Source organism: Brassica napus, chromosome C3, assembly GCF_020379485.1.
Source record: "Brassica napus cultivar Da-Ae chromosome C3, Da-Ae, whole genome shotgun sequence".
In the NCBI taxonomy this organism is placed as follows: Eukaryota; Viridiplantae; Streptophyta; class Magnoliopsida; order Brassicales; family Brassicaceae; genus Brassica; species Brassica napus.
Window position 1 is genome coordinate 31047496 of NC_063446.1, and position 16912 is coordinate 31064407.

At 35.6% G+C, this 16912-nt stretch overlaps 3 protein-coding genes and 1 pseudogene across 3 annotated transcripts; all 4 read right to left on the minus strand.

The window, feature by feature from the left end:
• Positions 1–197: 197 nt before the first annotated feature.
• Positions 198–698, minus strand: LOC125583008. Its single transcript, XM_048749535.1, has one exon. It carries the CDS (start codon positions 696–698, stop codon positions 198–200), a length of 501 nt encoding a protein of 166 aa, XP_048605492.1.
• A 1448-nt stretch (positions 699–2146) lies between these two features.
• On the minus strand, positions 2147–2671 carry LOC106384405 (F-box/WD-40 repeat-containing protein 1-like). Its single transcript, XM_022698272.2, has one exon. It carries the CDS (start codon positions 2669–2671, stop codon positions 2147–2149), a length of 525 nt encoding a protein of 174 aa, XP_022553993.1.
• An 8381-nt stretch (positions 2672–11052) lies between these two features.
• LOC106386227 lies at positions 11053–11568 on the minus strand (annotated as a pseudogene).
• Positions 11569–13636: 2068 nt separating this feature from the next.
• Positions 13637–14504, minus strand: LOC106385859 (monothiol glutaredoxin-S10). Its single transcript, XM_013825756.3, has one exon. The coding sequence runs from the start codon at positions 14123–14125 to the stop codon at positions 13817–13819; it is 309 nt and encodes a 102-aa protein (XP_013681210.1). The 5' UTR covers positions 14126–14504; the 3' UTR covers positions 13637–13816.
• Positions 14505–16912: the final 2408 nt, after the last annotated feature.

Below are 16912 nucleotides of genomic sequence, written 5' to 3' on the forward strand. Positions count from 1 at the left end.
ATTTCTTATCTTTAATTATCGTGTGCGTTGATGCACTATCTGCCAAACACAAATCTCCATCCATAGTCTCAAAGTTTGGCATTTTCTGAATATAAAACTTATATTATTAAATATGAAACATAACAAACATAACATATATCTTACAACAAAAGATATAGATACTATAATACAGTAAACTTATATCACATCGATCTATATCACTCATCGATACTCTCTGGCTCAACCAGAAAGTCTGATACGTCAAGATGAGTATCATCGTTTAAACCATGAAAGGATGGTCCGGGTTCACCAGAGATGAAGTTTGTTTCACCTCTTCCTTTTTCTTTTCCCTTTTGGGATTCTCTATATAGATCGGCTAAGTGTTTTGGAGTACGACAATTACGTACCCAATGACCTTTCATGCCGAATCTGTAGCAAACCTTTCCCGTTTGCCTTTTATCATCCCGGTCTTTTTCATTCCTTTCATTTTCGTGGAAGTCTTTATTATTTCTTTCATCATAGGGACGAAATCTTATTCCTCGTCCTCTTCCATGACCATGATAACGGTTTCCACCACGTCCACGACCTCGTCCTCTCCTATTATCATAACTGGATGATGCAACATTCGCTTCTGCGAATGGAGCAGATCCAGTGGGACGAGCTTGATGGTTTAAAGTCACGAGTTGATTATTTTGCTCCACTACAAGGAGGACTTGCATCAACTCCGAGTAACGGGTATATCCATTCGCCCGGTTTTTCAGGATGGAACGTGGAGAGAGTTTTCTCGATCATATCATAATCACTTATTCTCTCTCCACATAACATCATCCTCGAAGTAATTCCAAACATCGCGGAATTAAACTCACTTACACTTTTATAATCCTGGAACCGGAGGTGGATCCACTCGTGTTTAGCTTTGGGTAAGATCACATATTTCTAGTGATCGAACCTCTCTTTTAAAGATTTCCAGAGGTCACAAGGATCCTCTTTCGTAATATATTCATCCTTTAAACCATCATGGATGTGGTGTCATAAAAATATCATGGCTTTTGCCTTTTTCTCATCCGACACCGTTTTCGAACTATCGATAGTTTCCAAAAGCCCGTTCCCTCTCAGGTGCATCTTTGCACCCACTGCCCAGGTCATATAATTATTTCCCGTAATATCCAGGACATTAATTTCGAGCTTTGTCAAATTCGAGATGATAACTGTATTCATAGAATAATAATATAAATATAGTAAAGACTAAAATTTAAATGAATAATTTAAATGCATAATTTAAATGTAGAAATTAAAGGCATAAAAGAAAAGCATAAACTTAAATTGCAGAAATTTAAATGGCATAAATAAAATCGGGAGGCTCAGCCTACCACATGATCCGAGGAGTCATAGACTACCATATTGATCATTTTTCAAAGTCCGAGGAGACATGGTCTACCATTTTGTCTTTTACTTATTTCAAGGCCCGAGGAGACTTAGTCTACCATTTTTGACCTTTTCTTTTTATTCACGGAGGCAAAGCCTACCACGTGTTTCTCTGATCGTGAAGGCATAGCCTACCATAACGATCAGCCGGGAAAGGCAATCATCCCGAAAAATAAACGGGGGAGGCCTAGCCTCTCACTCCGGAACAATAATAAAATTTAAATAAATTAAGTATATTGAAATACATAAATTTAAACATTACCTCGGCTGGTTTAAGAACTTTCAGATTGATAAACTTCAGTTGGTCAGAGCTTCATGCTGATAACGTGTTGTGAATAATATAACTAAGGGAGATTTTCTGTATATATTATTGTTGTATAATGATTTAAAATGAACAAAAGAAAAGTGAGATAGGACGTGAGAGAGAGAGAGATATGAGTGATTTGATTTGTATTTCTTCTTATTGTTTCACGTTACAAAATCAAAAAGAAGGAGTGCTATTTATAGCAAACCAATAAAAAAAAGGACAAAAGTATAAAGATGACATCTGAAAGATGATGATGCACAAGTTACTTTGTGTAAGGACAAATGTCCAATGCGTGTAGAAAGATGGAGAATCTATTATCTTTAACAAATATGACTTAAGCAAAAAAAATATTCAAAATATAGTTGAGTTTTTATAAATTTATGATAAAAACATACATCACGAAACAATTTTCAAAGCTTCAATCGTTTTGTGCTCCTATAGTCCTATGTTAGAACCGGAACAAGACTTGGAAGATATGCATAGCCGGAGACAAAAGGGCCAGCTAAAACCTCGTTTATGTAGTTCTATCTCTTGTTTTTCTATCTCACCCTCTCCAATAAGATAGATATTAACACTGACGCACCTTTCATCTACTGCTACTTCCTCACAACATACAACAACCCTATTCTTCTTGTCAATAAAATGCACCTTAGTAGCAATAGCTTCACAAGCACGAAACACCTTGCGTTCAGGTCTCGTCACACTAAAGAACTTGGTCCACGATATTATCACACCCTTCTTGGCCATGTTTGTGACCCATACGTCCATCTTCTCAGTTTCTTTGTTTTGTACTAACAAAGAAAGATTATTTCCTCTGAAAGCTGCCAAGTTGTGAACATCATATGCACCATAGGCAAAGGGAAGAGAGGCCAAGGGCTCGAATGTCTCGGTAGAGAAATTAAAACTTTGGATGAAGTAGCCAGCTTGATTCCATTTAGCAATCCAATACATGTTTCCCATGAGTGACACTTCTCTACAAGTTTTAACCACGTGCCAATCCAAAGAAACTTTGTATTTTTTCCAGGAATTGGATTTGAGTTCGTATTTATCAACAACCACTGTGTTATTGTGTACTGATTTCTAATGATATCTCTGTCCCCAAACCTCAAGATTTTGTAGCCACCATCTTGAGATAGACCATCGTATCCAATACCATCGTAGAAACAGTTAATGGAATAATGGCGCAGCATATCATCGGTAACTCAGCTCAAATCTAAAGATTTAGGTTAAATCTTAGAGACCTGACTTCTGGGATCGAATAATTGAATCAAATTCGATGCAAGGCTCTCGTATTGATGACATAATCAAATCAATGCAAGGCTTTAGAGAAACTCTAGATTATTATCTTTCAAAAACTAATTATCAAAGCCAACTTACAATGCCTTTATATAGGATTTTAGAGACGGTTTATAATAACCTAAGTCTCTTAAAAATAGAAAATCTAATAAAAGGAAATCATAGATAGAAATTGAAATCTTTTAAAAGGTGAAATAGAAAACAGTTGCTTGGCGGTGAAGGTATTATAATGCTGCATCAGGTCCCGTCAGGTTAGAAGGATTCGACCGCGAATCTGGATCTGCGTCCGGTGGAACAAAGCGTGATAGATAACGAACATTGAAGACGTCCGAAGTGTTGATGTTTGCTGGAAGTTGCAGACGATATGCATTGTCATTAATTCGCTCCAAGACCGTGAGAGGACCTATCTTTTTCGCCTTGAGTTTGTTGTAAACATGAGCCGGCATCCGGTCTTTAGTGGGAAATGCCCAAACTTGATCACCTACTTCGAAGATAACACGACGGCGACGAGAATCAGACGCGGCTTTGTACTTTGATGATGATGACTCGAGATTGGTGACGACCTGCACATGGATGTTATGAATGTTGTCGACAAAATCATCAGCTACACCATGAAGACGTGTACGGTCTGGAAGTGTAGTGAAATCCAAAGGAACACGAGGAAGAAGACCATAAACGACCTGAAACGGACTGAACCCCGAGCTTTGATTGAGGGCATGGTTATGAGCAAACTCTGCTTGAGGAAGTTTCGAATCCCAAGTTTTAATAGAATCACCCACAAGACAGCGAAGTAAGTTTCCCAATGATCTATTAATCACCTCCGTTTGACCGTCCGTTTGAGGATGATAAGCAGAACTCATGTCAAGGCTGGTACCGAGAAGCTTCCATAAAGAACGCTAAAAGTGGCCTAAGAACCGAGAATCACGGTCTGAAACGATAGAAGTTGGCAACCCGTGGAGTCTGTAAACCTCTCAAAAAAATAGTGTTGCGACTTGAACTGCATCTGTTGTCTACTTACAAGGAGCGAAGTGCACCATTTTTGAGAAATGATCCACAATAACAAAGATTGAATCGAAACCTTTTTGTGTGTGAGGAAGACCCATCACGAAATCCATACTGACATCAGGCCATGGTTGAGTTGGTATAGGAAGAGGAAGGTAGAGGCCCGCGTTCGTGGCATGCCCTTTCGATGTTTGACAAGTCGTACAGCGTTCAACAAAACGCTCTACATCACGCCGCAAGGCAGGCCAGAAATATGATTGGGAGAGCAAATGCAGTGTCCGATAGCGACCGATATGACCTTCATTGTGTGTCTCAGCGATCAATTGAAGTCGAAGGCTGCAGTACGGAATGCAGAGTCGATCACCACGAAAAAGAAACCCATCATGAAGAGTGAAATAACGAGAAAGACCATTCTGAACGTCAAGAAGAATTCTACCAAAGAAATCATCAGACTCGTATAACTCGGCAAAGGCTGCAAATCCCGGGACAGAGACATGAAGTATACCCAGTAAGGAATGGCGACGGCCCAGCGTGCAACTCTGTTGGAAGCACCCGACGTGTGCTTGATAACAAAAGTAAATTGTTGCAAATAAGACACCCATGAAGCATGACGAGCTGAGACTTTGTCTTGACTACTAAAGTGTTTTAAAGCATCGTGATCTGTATGGAGAACAAATTCTCTATGGAAAAGATAATGTCTCCAGTGCTTGATTGCTTGAACCACTGCATAAAACTCCACATCGTAAGTACTATATCACAGACGAGCTCCTGCGAGCTTTTCACTGAAGAAGGCGATAGGCCGGTTACGTTGACTTAAGACAGCACCAATCACAAGCTTAGAAGCATCACAATGAAGCTCACATACTTGAGTAAAATCGGGGAGAGCCAGTATGGGGGCCGAAATCAACTTTGCCTTGATGATCTCGAAAGCTTCAGATGCTGCCGGAGTCCAAGTAAATAGACCATCTCATCGAATGAAATCAGTTAGAGGCACCATCAGACTGCCAAACTGCGGCACAAACCTTCGGTAAAATGATGCGAGACCATGAAAACTCCTAGTGGCCGATAGTGTAGTTGAAGTAGGCCACGACTTGATGGCTTCCACCTTTTTCGGGTCGACGGCAAGGCCGTTTGCAGAGACGATGTAGCCAAGGAAGTGAACCTGCGGAGACCCGAGCTCGCACTTCTCTAGTGGGGAAAAAAGCTGATCGCGACGAAGAACGAGAAGCACTTCTTTCAGGTGGGTAATATGCTCCGTCAAGGACATACTGAAGATGAGAATATCGTCAAAATAAACCACGACGAATTTGCCAATAAAAGGCCGTAGAGATTGATTCATAACCCTCATGAAGGTGCTCGGTGCATTGGACAAACCGAAAGGCATGACAAGCCATTCAAAAAGTCCTTCACGCGTTTTAAAAGCTGTTTTCCATTCGTCCCCAGGGCGGATACGTATCTGATGATATCCACTGCGAAGATCCAGTTTAGAAAAAATTGTTGTAGTGCCAATTTGATCCAAAAGATCGTCCAGACGCGGTATGGGAAATCTATAGCGCACTATAATTTTATTTATAGTGCGGCTATCGACACACATTCTCCAAGACCCATCCTTCTTTGGTATAAGCAATGCTGGAGCGGCACACAGACTAAGGCTCTCGCGTAAATAACCTTTTACCACAAGATCCTCCACTTGACGTCTCAGCTCTTCATGTTCGCGGGGACTCATACGGTAATGAGCTCGATTGGGTAGAACAGCGTCGGGAACCACGTCAATGCGGTGTTGGATGTCTCTCAGCGTAGGGAGTCCGGACGGAAAATCACTTGGGAAGACGTCTTGAAACTCTTCCAACAAGCTTCTAAACTCATCAGGAATCGCTGGCAAAGATGGTTCTGTTGCCGAGTTTATGAGTACGAGAACATAGCCTTCGTCACACAGATCTTTCTCAAAAGGTTTACGTTGGAGAATGAGAATGGGTGTTGATGGTGTGCTCTGTTTCTCGGGTAAAGAGGGTTGAAGAGTGAAGTTGCGATTGTTGTGACGGAAACTGTAGGTATTAAGATATCCATCGTGTTGGACACGATGATCAAATATCCATGGCCGTCCTAAGAGCATATGACAAGCATCCATTGGTGCAACATCACAATGAACTTGGTCTTTGAATGTACCACCAACCGAGAAAGATATTAGAGCACGACGAGTAATGAGAAGGTCTATCTTTTGATCCAACCATGCTAGCTTATAAGGACACGGGTGAAGTTATGTGGCTAGCTTGAGCTTGTTGACGACATCTTCTGCAATCATGTTTTCGCTACTACTGGAGTCAATAATGAATTTGCACACCTTGCCTGCAATAGTACACTTTGAATGGAACTGGTTGTGTCGTGGGGGGTTTTCATCGGTGTGACGAGGAGCGAGACAAACACGCCGAACCATTAAGCACAGGCCATGGTCTGCGACAAGATCCTCAGTTTCCTCAATAGTTTCTGTTACTTCTTCATCATAGACGACCTCTATATCATTGCCAGTTGCATCAATGAGAAGACCTCTGCGATTTCTTTTAGGACAATTGGATTGACGATGACCGATCTCTCCGCAAGTGAAACATCGAAGGGAAGACGGCCGTGGTACTATCTTGTCCGTAAAAGGCACAATGGCAGTATCTTGTTGCTGTGGAAGCATATCATCAGTCGGGTTAGCAGTTTGTTGTTGCTGAGTAGGGCGCGTAGAACGTGAAGTAGTCAACGAGAAATTGCCTCTAGTTTGCGACTCAAGGGTGAGAGCTTGCTGATGAGCCTCTGCCAACGTTAGTGGATTAAATAAGGTGATGGTGTGTTGGATTTGTTGACGAAGACCAGCAGTGAATCGAGCAACTACCTGACGTTCTAAATCTTGAATGTCAACACGGGTAAGCAAAAAGAAAAATTCAGTCGAGTACTCAGCCACAGAACGTGTACCCTGGCGTATAGTATGAAGACGCTGGAACATGATCTGATCGTAATTATACGGTAAGAATGTTTTTTTAAGCTTCGATTTCAACTTATCCCACGACATCACTTTAGGTTTCCCGAGACGAGCTCGAGTTGATTTCAATTGTGTCCACCATGCCGCTGCTCTGTTTCGGAATCGCATAGTGATAAGAGGAACACAACAATCCATCGGTGCTCTTATGAATTCTAAAATTTCTTCAACCGTGACAATCCAATCAAGAAGTTCTTCAGCGGAGGAGTTGCCAAAGAATTCCGGAATCTCTGTTTTAAATCCTTTTTCCCAAGCAAAGCCTTCATCAGCGCCTAGAACAGCCTCTCGAGCAATGGCGCGGTTATTCTGGAGAGGAGCAAAAGGATTATCAGTAAACAGGTTCGCATCGTCATCTTCTTCTCCATCTGTTCCGTCAGCTTGATCATTGGCGGGGTCGCCAACAGGGGGTGGAGGGGCGTTGCGTTGAACGTTGAGGTTCTGAAGGGCGGCGGTGATATTTTGCATCTGAGCTTGAAGCTCGGCGATTGCATCACGGGTGATTTCTGCTTCGGTTCGAACAGGTACTCTTCGAGGTCTTGCCATTGTTAATGGACGTCTTCGAGGAGCGTAGCAAAGCTCTGATACCAACCTGGCGCAGCGTATCAACGGTAACTCAGCTCAAATCTAAAGATTTAGGTTAAATCTTTAGAGACCTGACTTCTTGGATCGAAGAATTGAATCAAATTCGATGCAAGGCTCTCGTATTTGATGACATAATCAAATCAATGCAAGGCTTCAGAGAAACTCTAGATTATTATCTTTCAAAAACTAATTATCAAAGCCAACTTACAATGCCTCTATATAGGATTTTAGAGCCGGTTTATAATAACCTAAGTCTTTTAAAAATAGAAAATTTAATAAAAGGAAATCATAGATAGAAATTGAAATCTTTTAAAAGGTGAAATAGAAAACAGTTGCTTGGAGGTGAAGGTATTATGATGCTGCATCAAATAAGAACTCTCGGGCTTGATCCATCGAACTTGATTCAAACATGGGTTCCAAACTGCCATCGCAGAGGACTCTAAGATGCATAGCAACAAGCCATCATAGTGAATCATAGTATAGATATCAGGTGTAGCTTGAAATTCGTATGGGAGTGAAAAAGATGAGCAAGCGATCTGGTCATGGGACTGATTATTGTAACCTTGCGATCACTATTGATCCGTATGAAGTGCTCCTCGACGAGAGCCAAGTGCTTGTTGACGAATCTCTTGTCATTGAAAAGACCGAGCCATCGTTTGCATGTTAACTTGAATCGTATAAGAGATTTAGTTGGAACTCTACAAAGTATTTCCTCACATAGTTCGAGAGGTAAGGATGGACACTCATTCGAATCCAAGACCAGAGAGACTTATGGCTTCTTGATATTTTTGAATATGTATGAACTAATGATCTCGTATTAAAAAAAAATGCTGCCATCTTATTTATAAAGATTTCTTTTTTCAAAAGTGATCTAATAATGTTTTGAAATAAGCTGGCGTGGAACCATTTTCAACGTATCTAATTTCTCAAAACTAAAATAGATGAAATAAATCAAAGAAAGTAATTAGTAAGGTAAAGACAAAAATTGAAATATATTTTCCCTCAAAAGTTCCATTCAATTCCAATAGTTGTGATATTTGTTGGACCCAATTTCGGTCAACTAGGTAATTGGGACTTGGGCCACGCGACCAACAAAGAAGCCCGATTCCGACGAGCAGGAAGAGATAGATTCAAGGAGCCGGAGATCGCGGAGCGGTTGCGAAGATTGCAGAGTCTACCCACTATAAGAAGAGATCGATGGACACAAAGAAAACCCTAGAGAGAGCTACACTCATACATCGATCTTATTTTCACCTAGTTTTAAGTATTTTCTCTTGTCGATCTCATTTGTAACATTCGATCTCATTTCGTTCGTTGTATTCAATCCTATTCATCAATAAAATTCATCTTTGCCTACAGGAATCTGATTACATCGTTGTGTTCTAAAGATATCATTGACTACATCATCTTTTCTTCACTAGATTAAACTCTCGATCACTATCAAATACTGTAGATGATCTTCAATATTCATTTCCTTTAAAGTAATACTAAGGTGCATTATAACTATTTTAGAGATCAGTTTCTTAATATTTATTAAAGTAAAAATACTTCTTATTTAAAAAAATAACACTAGATTTTATACTATCTCAAGAGTTGATTTTTAAGGAAGGTGTGACCCAACAACTAATAAAATATATGAGATAAATTTTTCCATAAATTTTACTATATTTCCTAGAATTGTGGGTTTATTAACTTTTACTAGTAATAAAAGATCAATTTAATATTGCTCAAAAATCAAAGGTAAATTATGATTATGTTATGGGAACCAATTTTTAATGAATCTAAGGAGGAGGAGGGGGATTATTGGGATATTGATTTGTGTAGAATTAAGAACTTTAGAAGTTAATATAAATTTAAAGTTATGTGAATTCTGCAAATATGTATATTTAGATTAGTAAATGTTATCATATATTTTTCATAAATTACTACAGATTTTCATGGGTTTGTTTTAACTCCTTTATATCATTCCCTTTGCAAAGTAAATATATGATTTATGTTTTACTAAGAATTTCCAAAATTTAATTTCTTCCAATATACTGTGCTTATTATTTTTTTGTAAAAATATTTATTTGTTTATAAGAAGATGATCATATTAATATGATAAGTAATATATTAATTGTTTTTATGCTTGTATATATTTGTGTTATTTTACTTCTTACTAATCATGAAAATACCATTACTGAAAACTATAATTAGTATATATGTAAACATAACAATTTTTTTTTTGTACATGTAATTTAGATTGAAATTGTAGTATATCTTTATTAACAATAGTCATACTGCTTCTTAGATTTTTTTTTATCACAACGGTTTCAAAATTATCATAGATATAAGGTCTTTGTTTCGTCATCCATACGCGCAGCATCTAAATGCAGTTCTAGTTTGTTGTCCATTTTTTTCAAATTAAGAAATAGATTTATACGCAAAAGCTAGATGAAAAATGAAACTCATATTATAAGTTTAAACAAGAGTCTAAACTATTTTTGGTGAAATATTATAATAAATTTAAATTAATTTTGGTTTTTATAATTTACAATATGTTGCAAAATGACAATATTATAATAAACCAAATATTATAATTGTATAAATTTAAATTAATTTATAATGACAACATATTGAAAATATAGTTTGAAACTGTGTTTCTGCGAAAAACCGTAATAATAACGTGTTTTCTGTCAAAATCGTGTAAATTTCAATGGATTGTTGTTAATTTTTTTAAAGTAAAATTGCACTTCCTTCACGTAAAGTAAAGAGAACGTATCAGAGGTTGAGAAAGAAGTCCAGAAATTTCAATGGATTGTTGTTAATCCCTGTGTCCGGGCGAACACCAGCCGCTTGAGAAATGGAGCTCAACCAACGCAAGTGACTCAAAACCACCACCGCCACGGCTGATAACGGTTAAATCAAAACATTTTGTTTTTTACTTTAAAAAAATTAATATCAAATTTGTTCCACCTTCAAGGAAAACAATTATGACAAACAACTTGGTACAGATTGCAAATCTCTTCCAACAGTAAAGACTGTTGTTGATTTTGTATTATCAGTTTAGTTACCCAAATCGTTTTTAGTAATTTTACTTTTTTTCCTTCATTTATCTGTTGACAAAAAAAAAGACTAGTGGCAGAACATACATCATTTGCCATTTCTTCACTCAATATTCTTCTCCAAATACGCCATATTCCCCCCCTCCTCCCCCCCCCCTCCCCCACCCCCCTCCCCCCCCCCCCCACCCACACCACCCACTTTGTTTCCTGTTTTTTTCCCTCACGGAAACTCTCAAGGACTTTGTATAATCTTGCGTTGATACACTAATTTTTTTTGCTTATAAATATATTCCACCAATTTAAGCAGAGAAACAAAAATAGTACAAAATAGTAATTACTAAATAATCCTAACTAACGTTTTTGCGTTTTATAGATACCATTTAACTTGTACGGAGCGGGAAATAAAATAGAGTTTCTATCCACAAATTGGTCGTAGTTAATAATACAACCAACCCATCAAGATATACATAAGTACATAACACCCAAAATAAAAAAAGTACTTCTTCATATATGCTTTTAATTAAACGTGCATATATAATATTAAGAACTTTCAAAAGCCAAAGCAAATATATATGTTTAAACTCTCAAGAAAACATTATACGAACTATATGTACTAAAGCCATAAAGCACCAGCTTCCTTTAGCAGCCTTTTCAATGACCCGTCAAGATGAAGAGTCATAACGGTAGTGGCAGTTCCTATTAATTTCCCTCCGATGAAAACCACGGGAACCTGAGGGCTGCATCCTAACCGGGCCAAAGCCCGCTCAATATCTTTACCGTACATGTATTGATCGATCTCGACAATCGCAGGGCTCACTCCTTGCTCATAAAACAGACATTTAATTGCATGAGACATGCAGCATGTACTCTTGCTGAATATTATTACTGCACGCTAACCTTGCTACCACATCCATTTTTATAGTAATAGTAGATGTTTTTTTCTTTGTATTGCTTGGATTTTTTGTGTTGATAGTCTGTTTTGGAGAGGTGAGTCTCTGAACTCTATATATACACGTACCGACATGTAATCTAAATGAACATGTCGAGGCATCTTGGATTAATGATGGGGCAACGCTTAAATATGGAGAATCTTATTATCGGGAACTTGGATTGTGGATAAGAGAAGGTGATGATGATATGATGCTCAAGAGTTGACAAATCTGTGTAAGATACTAGTGTAGACCAGTACGGAGACCGATATGCATATGGTAACTTGGGATGATGCATGAAGAGAAAAATACAGCGTTACGTGTTAAGGGAATGTCAACTTTGCGTTGATTCTCATTTGACCATTACTTTCATGCCGCATAGCGATTCACGTCGCCACTCTTATAGTCTATAAAATTAATGACGAGCTACAGTCTACAGATCAGCTTTCATAGGACCATATAATACTACTCCAAACCATGCGTGTGTTTCTATAAAACTAAACCCTCACGAGCAAACGTTAATCATTAGTAGTAGCCCGAAATGTCGCCGGATCTAACCTCTTTAATCCAAAATATCATTAACTTTTGAAAAAAACATAACTAGCTTTACCTTGTGTTCTTTATTTTGTACCAGTTCACATAATATAAAGATTGAAGTGGGCGTGGAAGAACTCTCAAAACAAATTTCATTAGTTTTTCAGGCTGTTATGTATTTATTTCTTACGATACTTTCCGTTAAATCTAAGAATACCAAAGTAGGGAACACTTTGTAACTATCAATACATGCATTGGATAGCTTGAAAAAAAAACATCTTTAACATGCCAGTTCAAAAAAAATATCTATAATATATTTCACTAAATTGGAAAATATATATGAGCTTGGGATAGTTTTATTACTTAATTATATATGTGTAAACTGTAAAATAGCAAAATCTAGTTTTAGAAATGGTAAATAGAAAAGGAAAAACACATCATTGTCCCTCCATTTATATATTCTTCTACAAATATGTCATTTATGCCTTTTCCCAGTTTTTTTTTTAATTATCATCACCAAAAATCCTACAATTCTTAAATTAATAGTAGAATACTTATGTATTATAGGCTAAAACTTTCAAACATCAAAATAATTCTATATTTTGAAATTATTCTTTTATTTTTAACATGTTAAGATTTTATGATTATGGGTATATAGCTTTTACATGTATGTTTAGGTTTTGTAATTTAGACTATTTTGGTTTATTAAATAATATACAGATAAACTTTAATGTAATGTCTAATATTTCCATAATTACACGTTTTATTTTAAATAAAATTTTAGAATCTCACTCTCATCCATTAATTATTTGAGTACAGTTTTCTTTCTTAATTTGACTCTTACAGGTCCATTTATAACCTTTACATAGGTGAGCTTATTGAATCAATGATTTAAGAAAATTCAAGATATGAGTAAATCCAAGAAAATCCAAGATTTGAATAAATCTTAAAAAGATTTCTTACAATTTTAAGGTTTTTGAAGGAAAAAAATCTGAATTTTTGAAAAAAAATAAAGTTAAATATTTATTTAAAACAATATTTTATTTTTTTATAATACTATAATTCAGTATTTTATCATTTTATGAAATATACAGAAAATATATGAAAGTTTTTTAAAAATTGAATTTTAAATATTTTTCATTTCAAACAATTTGATTTTATTTTAAAAATGTGAAGTACATTTTTTTTTTAAGTTTCACATACCATAATAGGAGGTGGTATTTCGTCTCATTTCTTTTTCACTATAAAATATCATCCAAACCCAACCAAATCTCATTTGATAGATTTTATTGACAAAATCTACATTTTTCAAAAAATTAGAATTTGAGAGAACTTATACAAATGACTAATCTAATAAGTTTAGATTTCATATTGAATTTATAAATGCTAGCTACAATAAAAGAGGGATTTGAAAAAAAAAACTCTCAAATCATTGATCTAATAAAAACTAAGAGTAGAAGATTAATAACCATTCAAACCTAATAAAAAGAGATTAAATTCTTAGAAGTTTAAGTAGATATTACTGTCCAAAAGGGTAATAGTAAATCATTAAATCAACTTCCACACAGAGAAATATAATTCTCAATACAAAGTAGTTCTTCACATATGTTTTAATAAGACGTACATAAAGTGAAGACATTTTCAAAGATCAAAGAAAAAGATCACAATGTAAATCACTCAAGAATACATCCATTAAGTACTATAGCCACAAAGCACCAGCTTCTTTGAGCAACCTTTTCAATGACCCATTGAGATGAAGAGTCATGACGGTATTGGCCGTTCCTACAAATTTCCCTCCGACAAAAACTGCCGGAACAGTAGGGCTGCAACCTAAACGAGCCAAGGCCCACTCGATATCTTTACCGTACATGTTCTGATCGATCTCTACAATTGCTGGGCTCACTCCTTGCTCGTAAAACAGACGTTTGATTGCATGAGACATACAACAAGTACTCTTGCTGAATATCACCACTGCTCTTTGTGACGCCAATGTTGCTACCACATCCATATGTATAGTAATACTCTTTTACTATGTATATGTCTTTTTCTTATATTGCTTGGAGATTAGTGTTGATGTGTTTGTTTTTGAGAAGTGAGTCTTGGAATTCTATATATACACATACATGTAATCTTTTGTGAACATATAGAGGTACCTTTGATTAATGATGGGGCAAAACTAAAAAGGAGAATAATAATTCTGGGAAGTTGGATTGTGGATAAGAGAACCAGACGATTTGATGCTCTAGATCGTTGACATATGTGAGGTATAGAACTTGATATGCATATAGTGTGAGTTGTGACCATGATGATGTATGAAGAGAAAAAATCCAGTCTTTGGGGATCAATATTACGTGTTAAGAGAATGTCAACTTTGTATTTATTCCCATCGGTCATCACTTTCTTGCCGCAGGGGGATTTACGTCTATACTATGTCTATGAACTTTCTGCAAACCCACATGTAATACATAAAAACCCCAAATTCAAAGTAGATTAATATAATAGAGTTTGCGTTCACCCTCCATGCACGATATCAGTTATGTCAAGCTTTTGTAGTTGCATGCTGGCTTTACATATCCACGAAGATTTTATGCTCGAAAAGATTAATTAATAATTAACTCAACTTTAATAAAGCAGTTCATACTCTTAACAATAATATGATGGGTCACAAATATTCGTTGTGGCTCTTGAGATTTCAATGGAGCCAAATCAATAAGAAGGATCCGTACGGCAATGTAAGTGGCGACATGACATGACTGTTGTACTTAAGGCATAACCACGTCTTCTACAAATTCCTCAAGTAGGTAGGAACTATTGGTTTGGTATGCCACAACCACTCTCGGTAAATAATTAGATTGGAATTCATCATCTCCATTTGATTTTGACCGCAACCATTGATAAATTAACTTTTCAATCGAAATTCCGTTTTATTGCAATAAAACAAGTAATGCTGACAATAGATTAGCATCAATCAAAAGATTTATCTGAAAATTTGGCAAAGTAATTAACACGTGTGGTCAATAGCACCATTCTATTTTAGCGATGGAAAAATAATGTTACAAGTGATATATCATCATGCTTAGCAATTAATTACAAATTTATTTAGCTCCATATGCATGCAGATTTAAGTTTTATTTTAGTTATTATCTGAAACGGATGTTTTACGTTTCTGTCTAGTAAAGATCATTTAAAAAAAATATTAGTCCTAGCTTTTTTGTCAAAACATTAACGTAGCGATTTTCTTTAGACAAACACACTTAAATAACTATAAATTTTACGGTGAACAATTTAAATATGTTTTGATGATGGTTACTTTTTACTTGTTGTACATGTACTACTATATTATTTCTTAGGATTCGAAGTACTACACGTTCTCACTTTTATTCGAGCGGAACTCGTAAGCTGGATCGGATACTGATTTGGATGCATGTAATCTATTGATGATTAATAAGCGCAAAAGACTATAATTCATTTTCTCATCTTTACTTTGAATCGAAACTAAAGCTAATGCAATCACTAAATCGAATGTAACCGAAACCGTTGTTGATTAGTAATATTCTAATAGGATCACTTTAGTTTTTTTTTTTTGAGAACTAAATAAAACTAGTGGACGATTTTTGGGACCTCCTCAAGCATATATCTCGTCATACACATGCATAATGCATCTATATAATATATTCTTCTTGTCTTTGCATGCCATTTTTCTTTTCCTAAAATTTTACATATGCTCACCCAGTTTCCGAAAGTAAGATTTTCTAAGGTGTTCATGCTTATTAAGAATTTAATAAATGTTTATAATTTAATTTTTTTTTACTTTATTATACGCTTTTCACCAATAAAATTTGATCAATTCAAATATTTTCATTTAATGTTTCTTAGAAGTATAAAAAAGTATATTAAACATATAAAAAATCTATCTTTGTGGAACAAGTAAAAAATCTAAAACATCTTATTTTGGGAAACAGATGGAGTATTATTTTTAGCAAAAAAAGAAGAAGATTTTATATATGTTCCTTCAAATATAGGAAGGAGCTTACTTCAGTGTTCACGTACTCGAAAATTCTATAATTCTCTTCTATCTTATAATTTTGAATAAAATTATAACTTTAGAGTTGACATTTTCCTATCTGAAATTCACTTGTGTGGATTTTCTGGGACCAATATTTTAGACTTAATTAAAAGTTAACCACAAAACAGTATTCCTCTTGTTCTAATTTATCATTTTAAGTCTTGAAACCATTTTTCCTTTATCCAAATTTTTTCTTTGTCCTCTTTTCTTTTGATTATATAATTTAGTTTCTATCACTCTATTCCAATATTGGTCGCCATAGCTGAAAGAATGTTTTTTTAAAATTGAAGCTGATAAAGAATTATTTGCGGTCTACCATATTACAAAAAGGTTAAATAAGCTGGCTATAATGTTAATAGAGATAAAAGACTTAACTATATGAGTTTAACAAATAATTTGCAGGAAAAAAATGCAATGAGATCTATATTACAAAAATAATTTTCCTAAATAACTAGTTTTTATAAACAGTTTATGGAATTTGATTTTTATGAAAGTTTAAGTTTAACTAGTTTTTATAAACAGTTTATGCACAAAACCATGTAACGTCAAATTGTTCCACATAGTTGAACAGTTATGCATATTAATTTGCATGTCCAGAAAGTATTTCATTTATCTTGTTTGTCTAAAAGAAATACAATAAGGGGTATATATATATTCATGGATTCTGTATGTTGGAATAGGATGAAAGGAATATGATGACAGAATGAGAGTTGCGTGACCATATTCATG

Coding starts and splice junctions, on each gene's coding strand:
- LOC106384405 (XM_022698272.2), bottom strand. CDS start 2,671: ATGGGAAACATGTATTGGATTGCTAAATGGAATCAAGCTGGCTACTTC.
- LOC125583008 (XM_048749535.1), bottom strand. CDS start 698: ATGCAAGTCCTCCTTGTAGTGGAGCAAAATAATCAACTCGTGACTTTA.
- LOC106385859 (XM_013825756.3), bottom strand. CDS start 14,125: ATGGATGTGGTAGCAACATTGGCGTCACAAAGAGCAGTGGTGATATTC.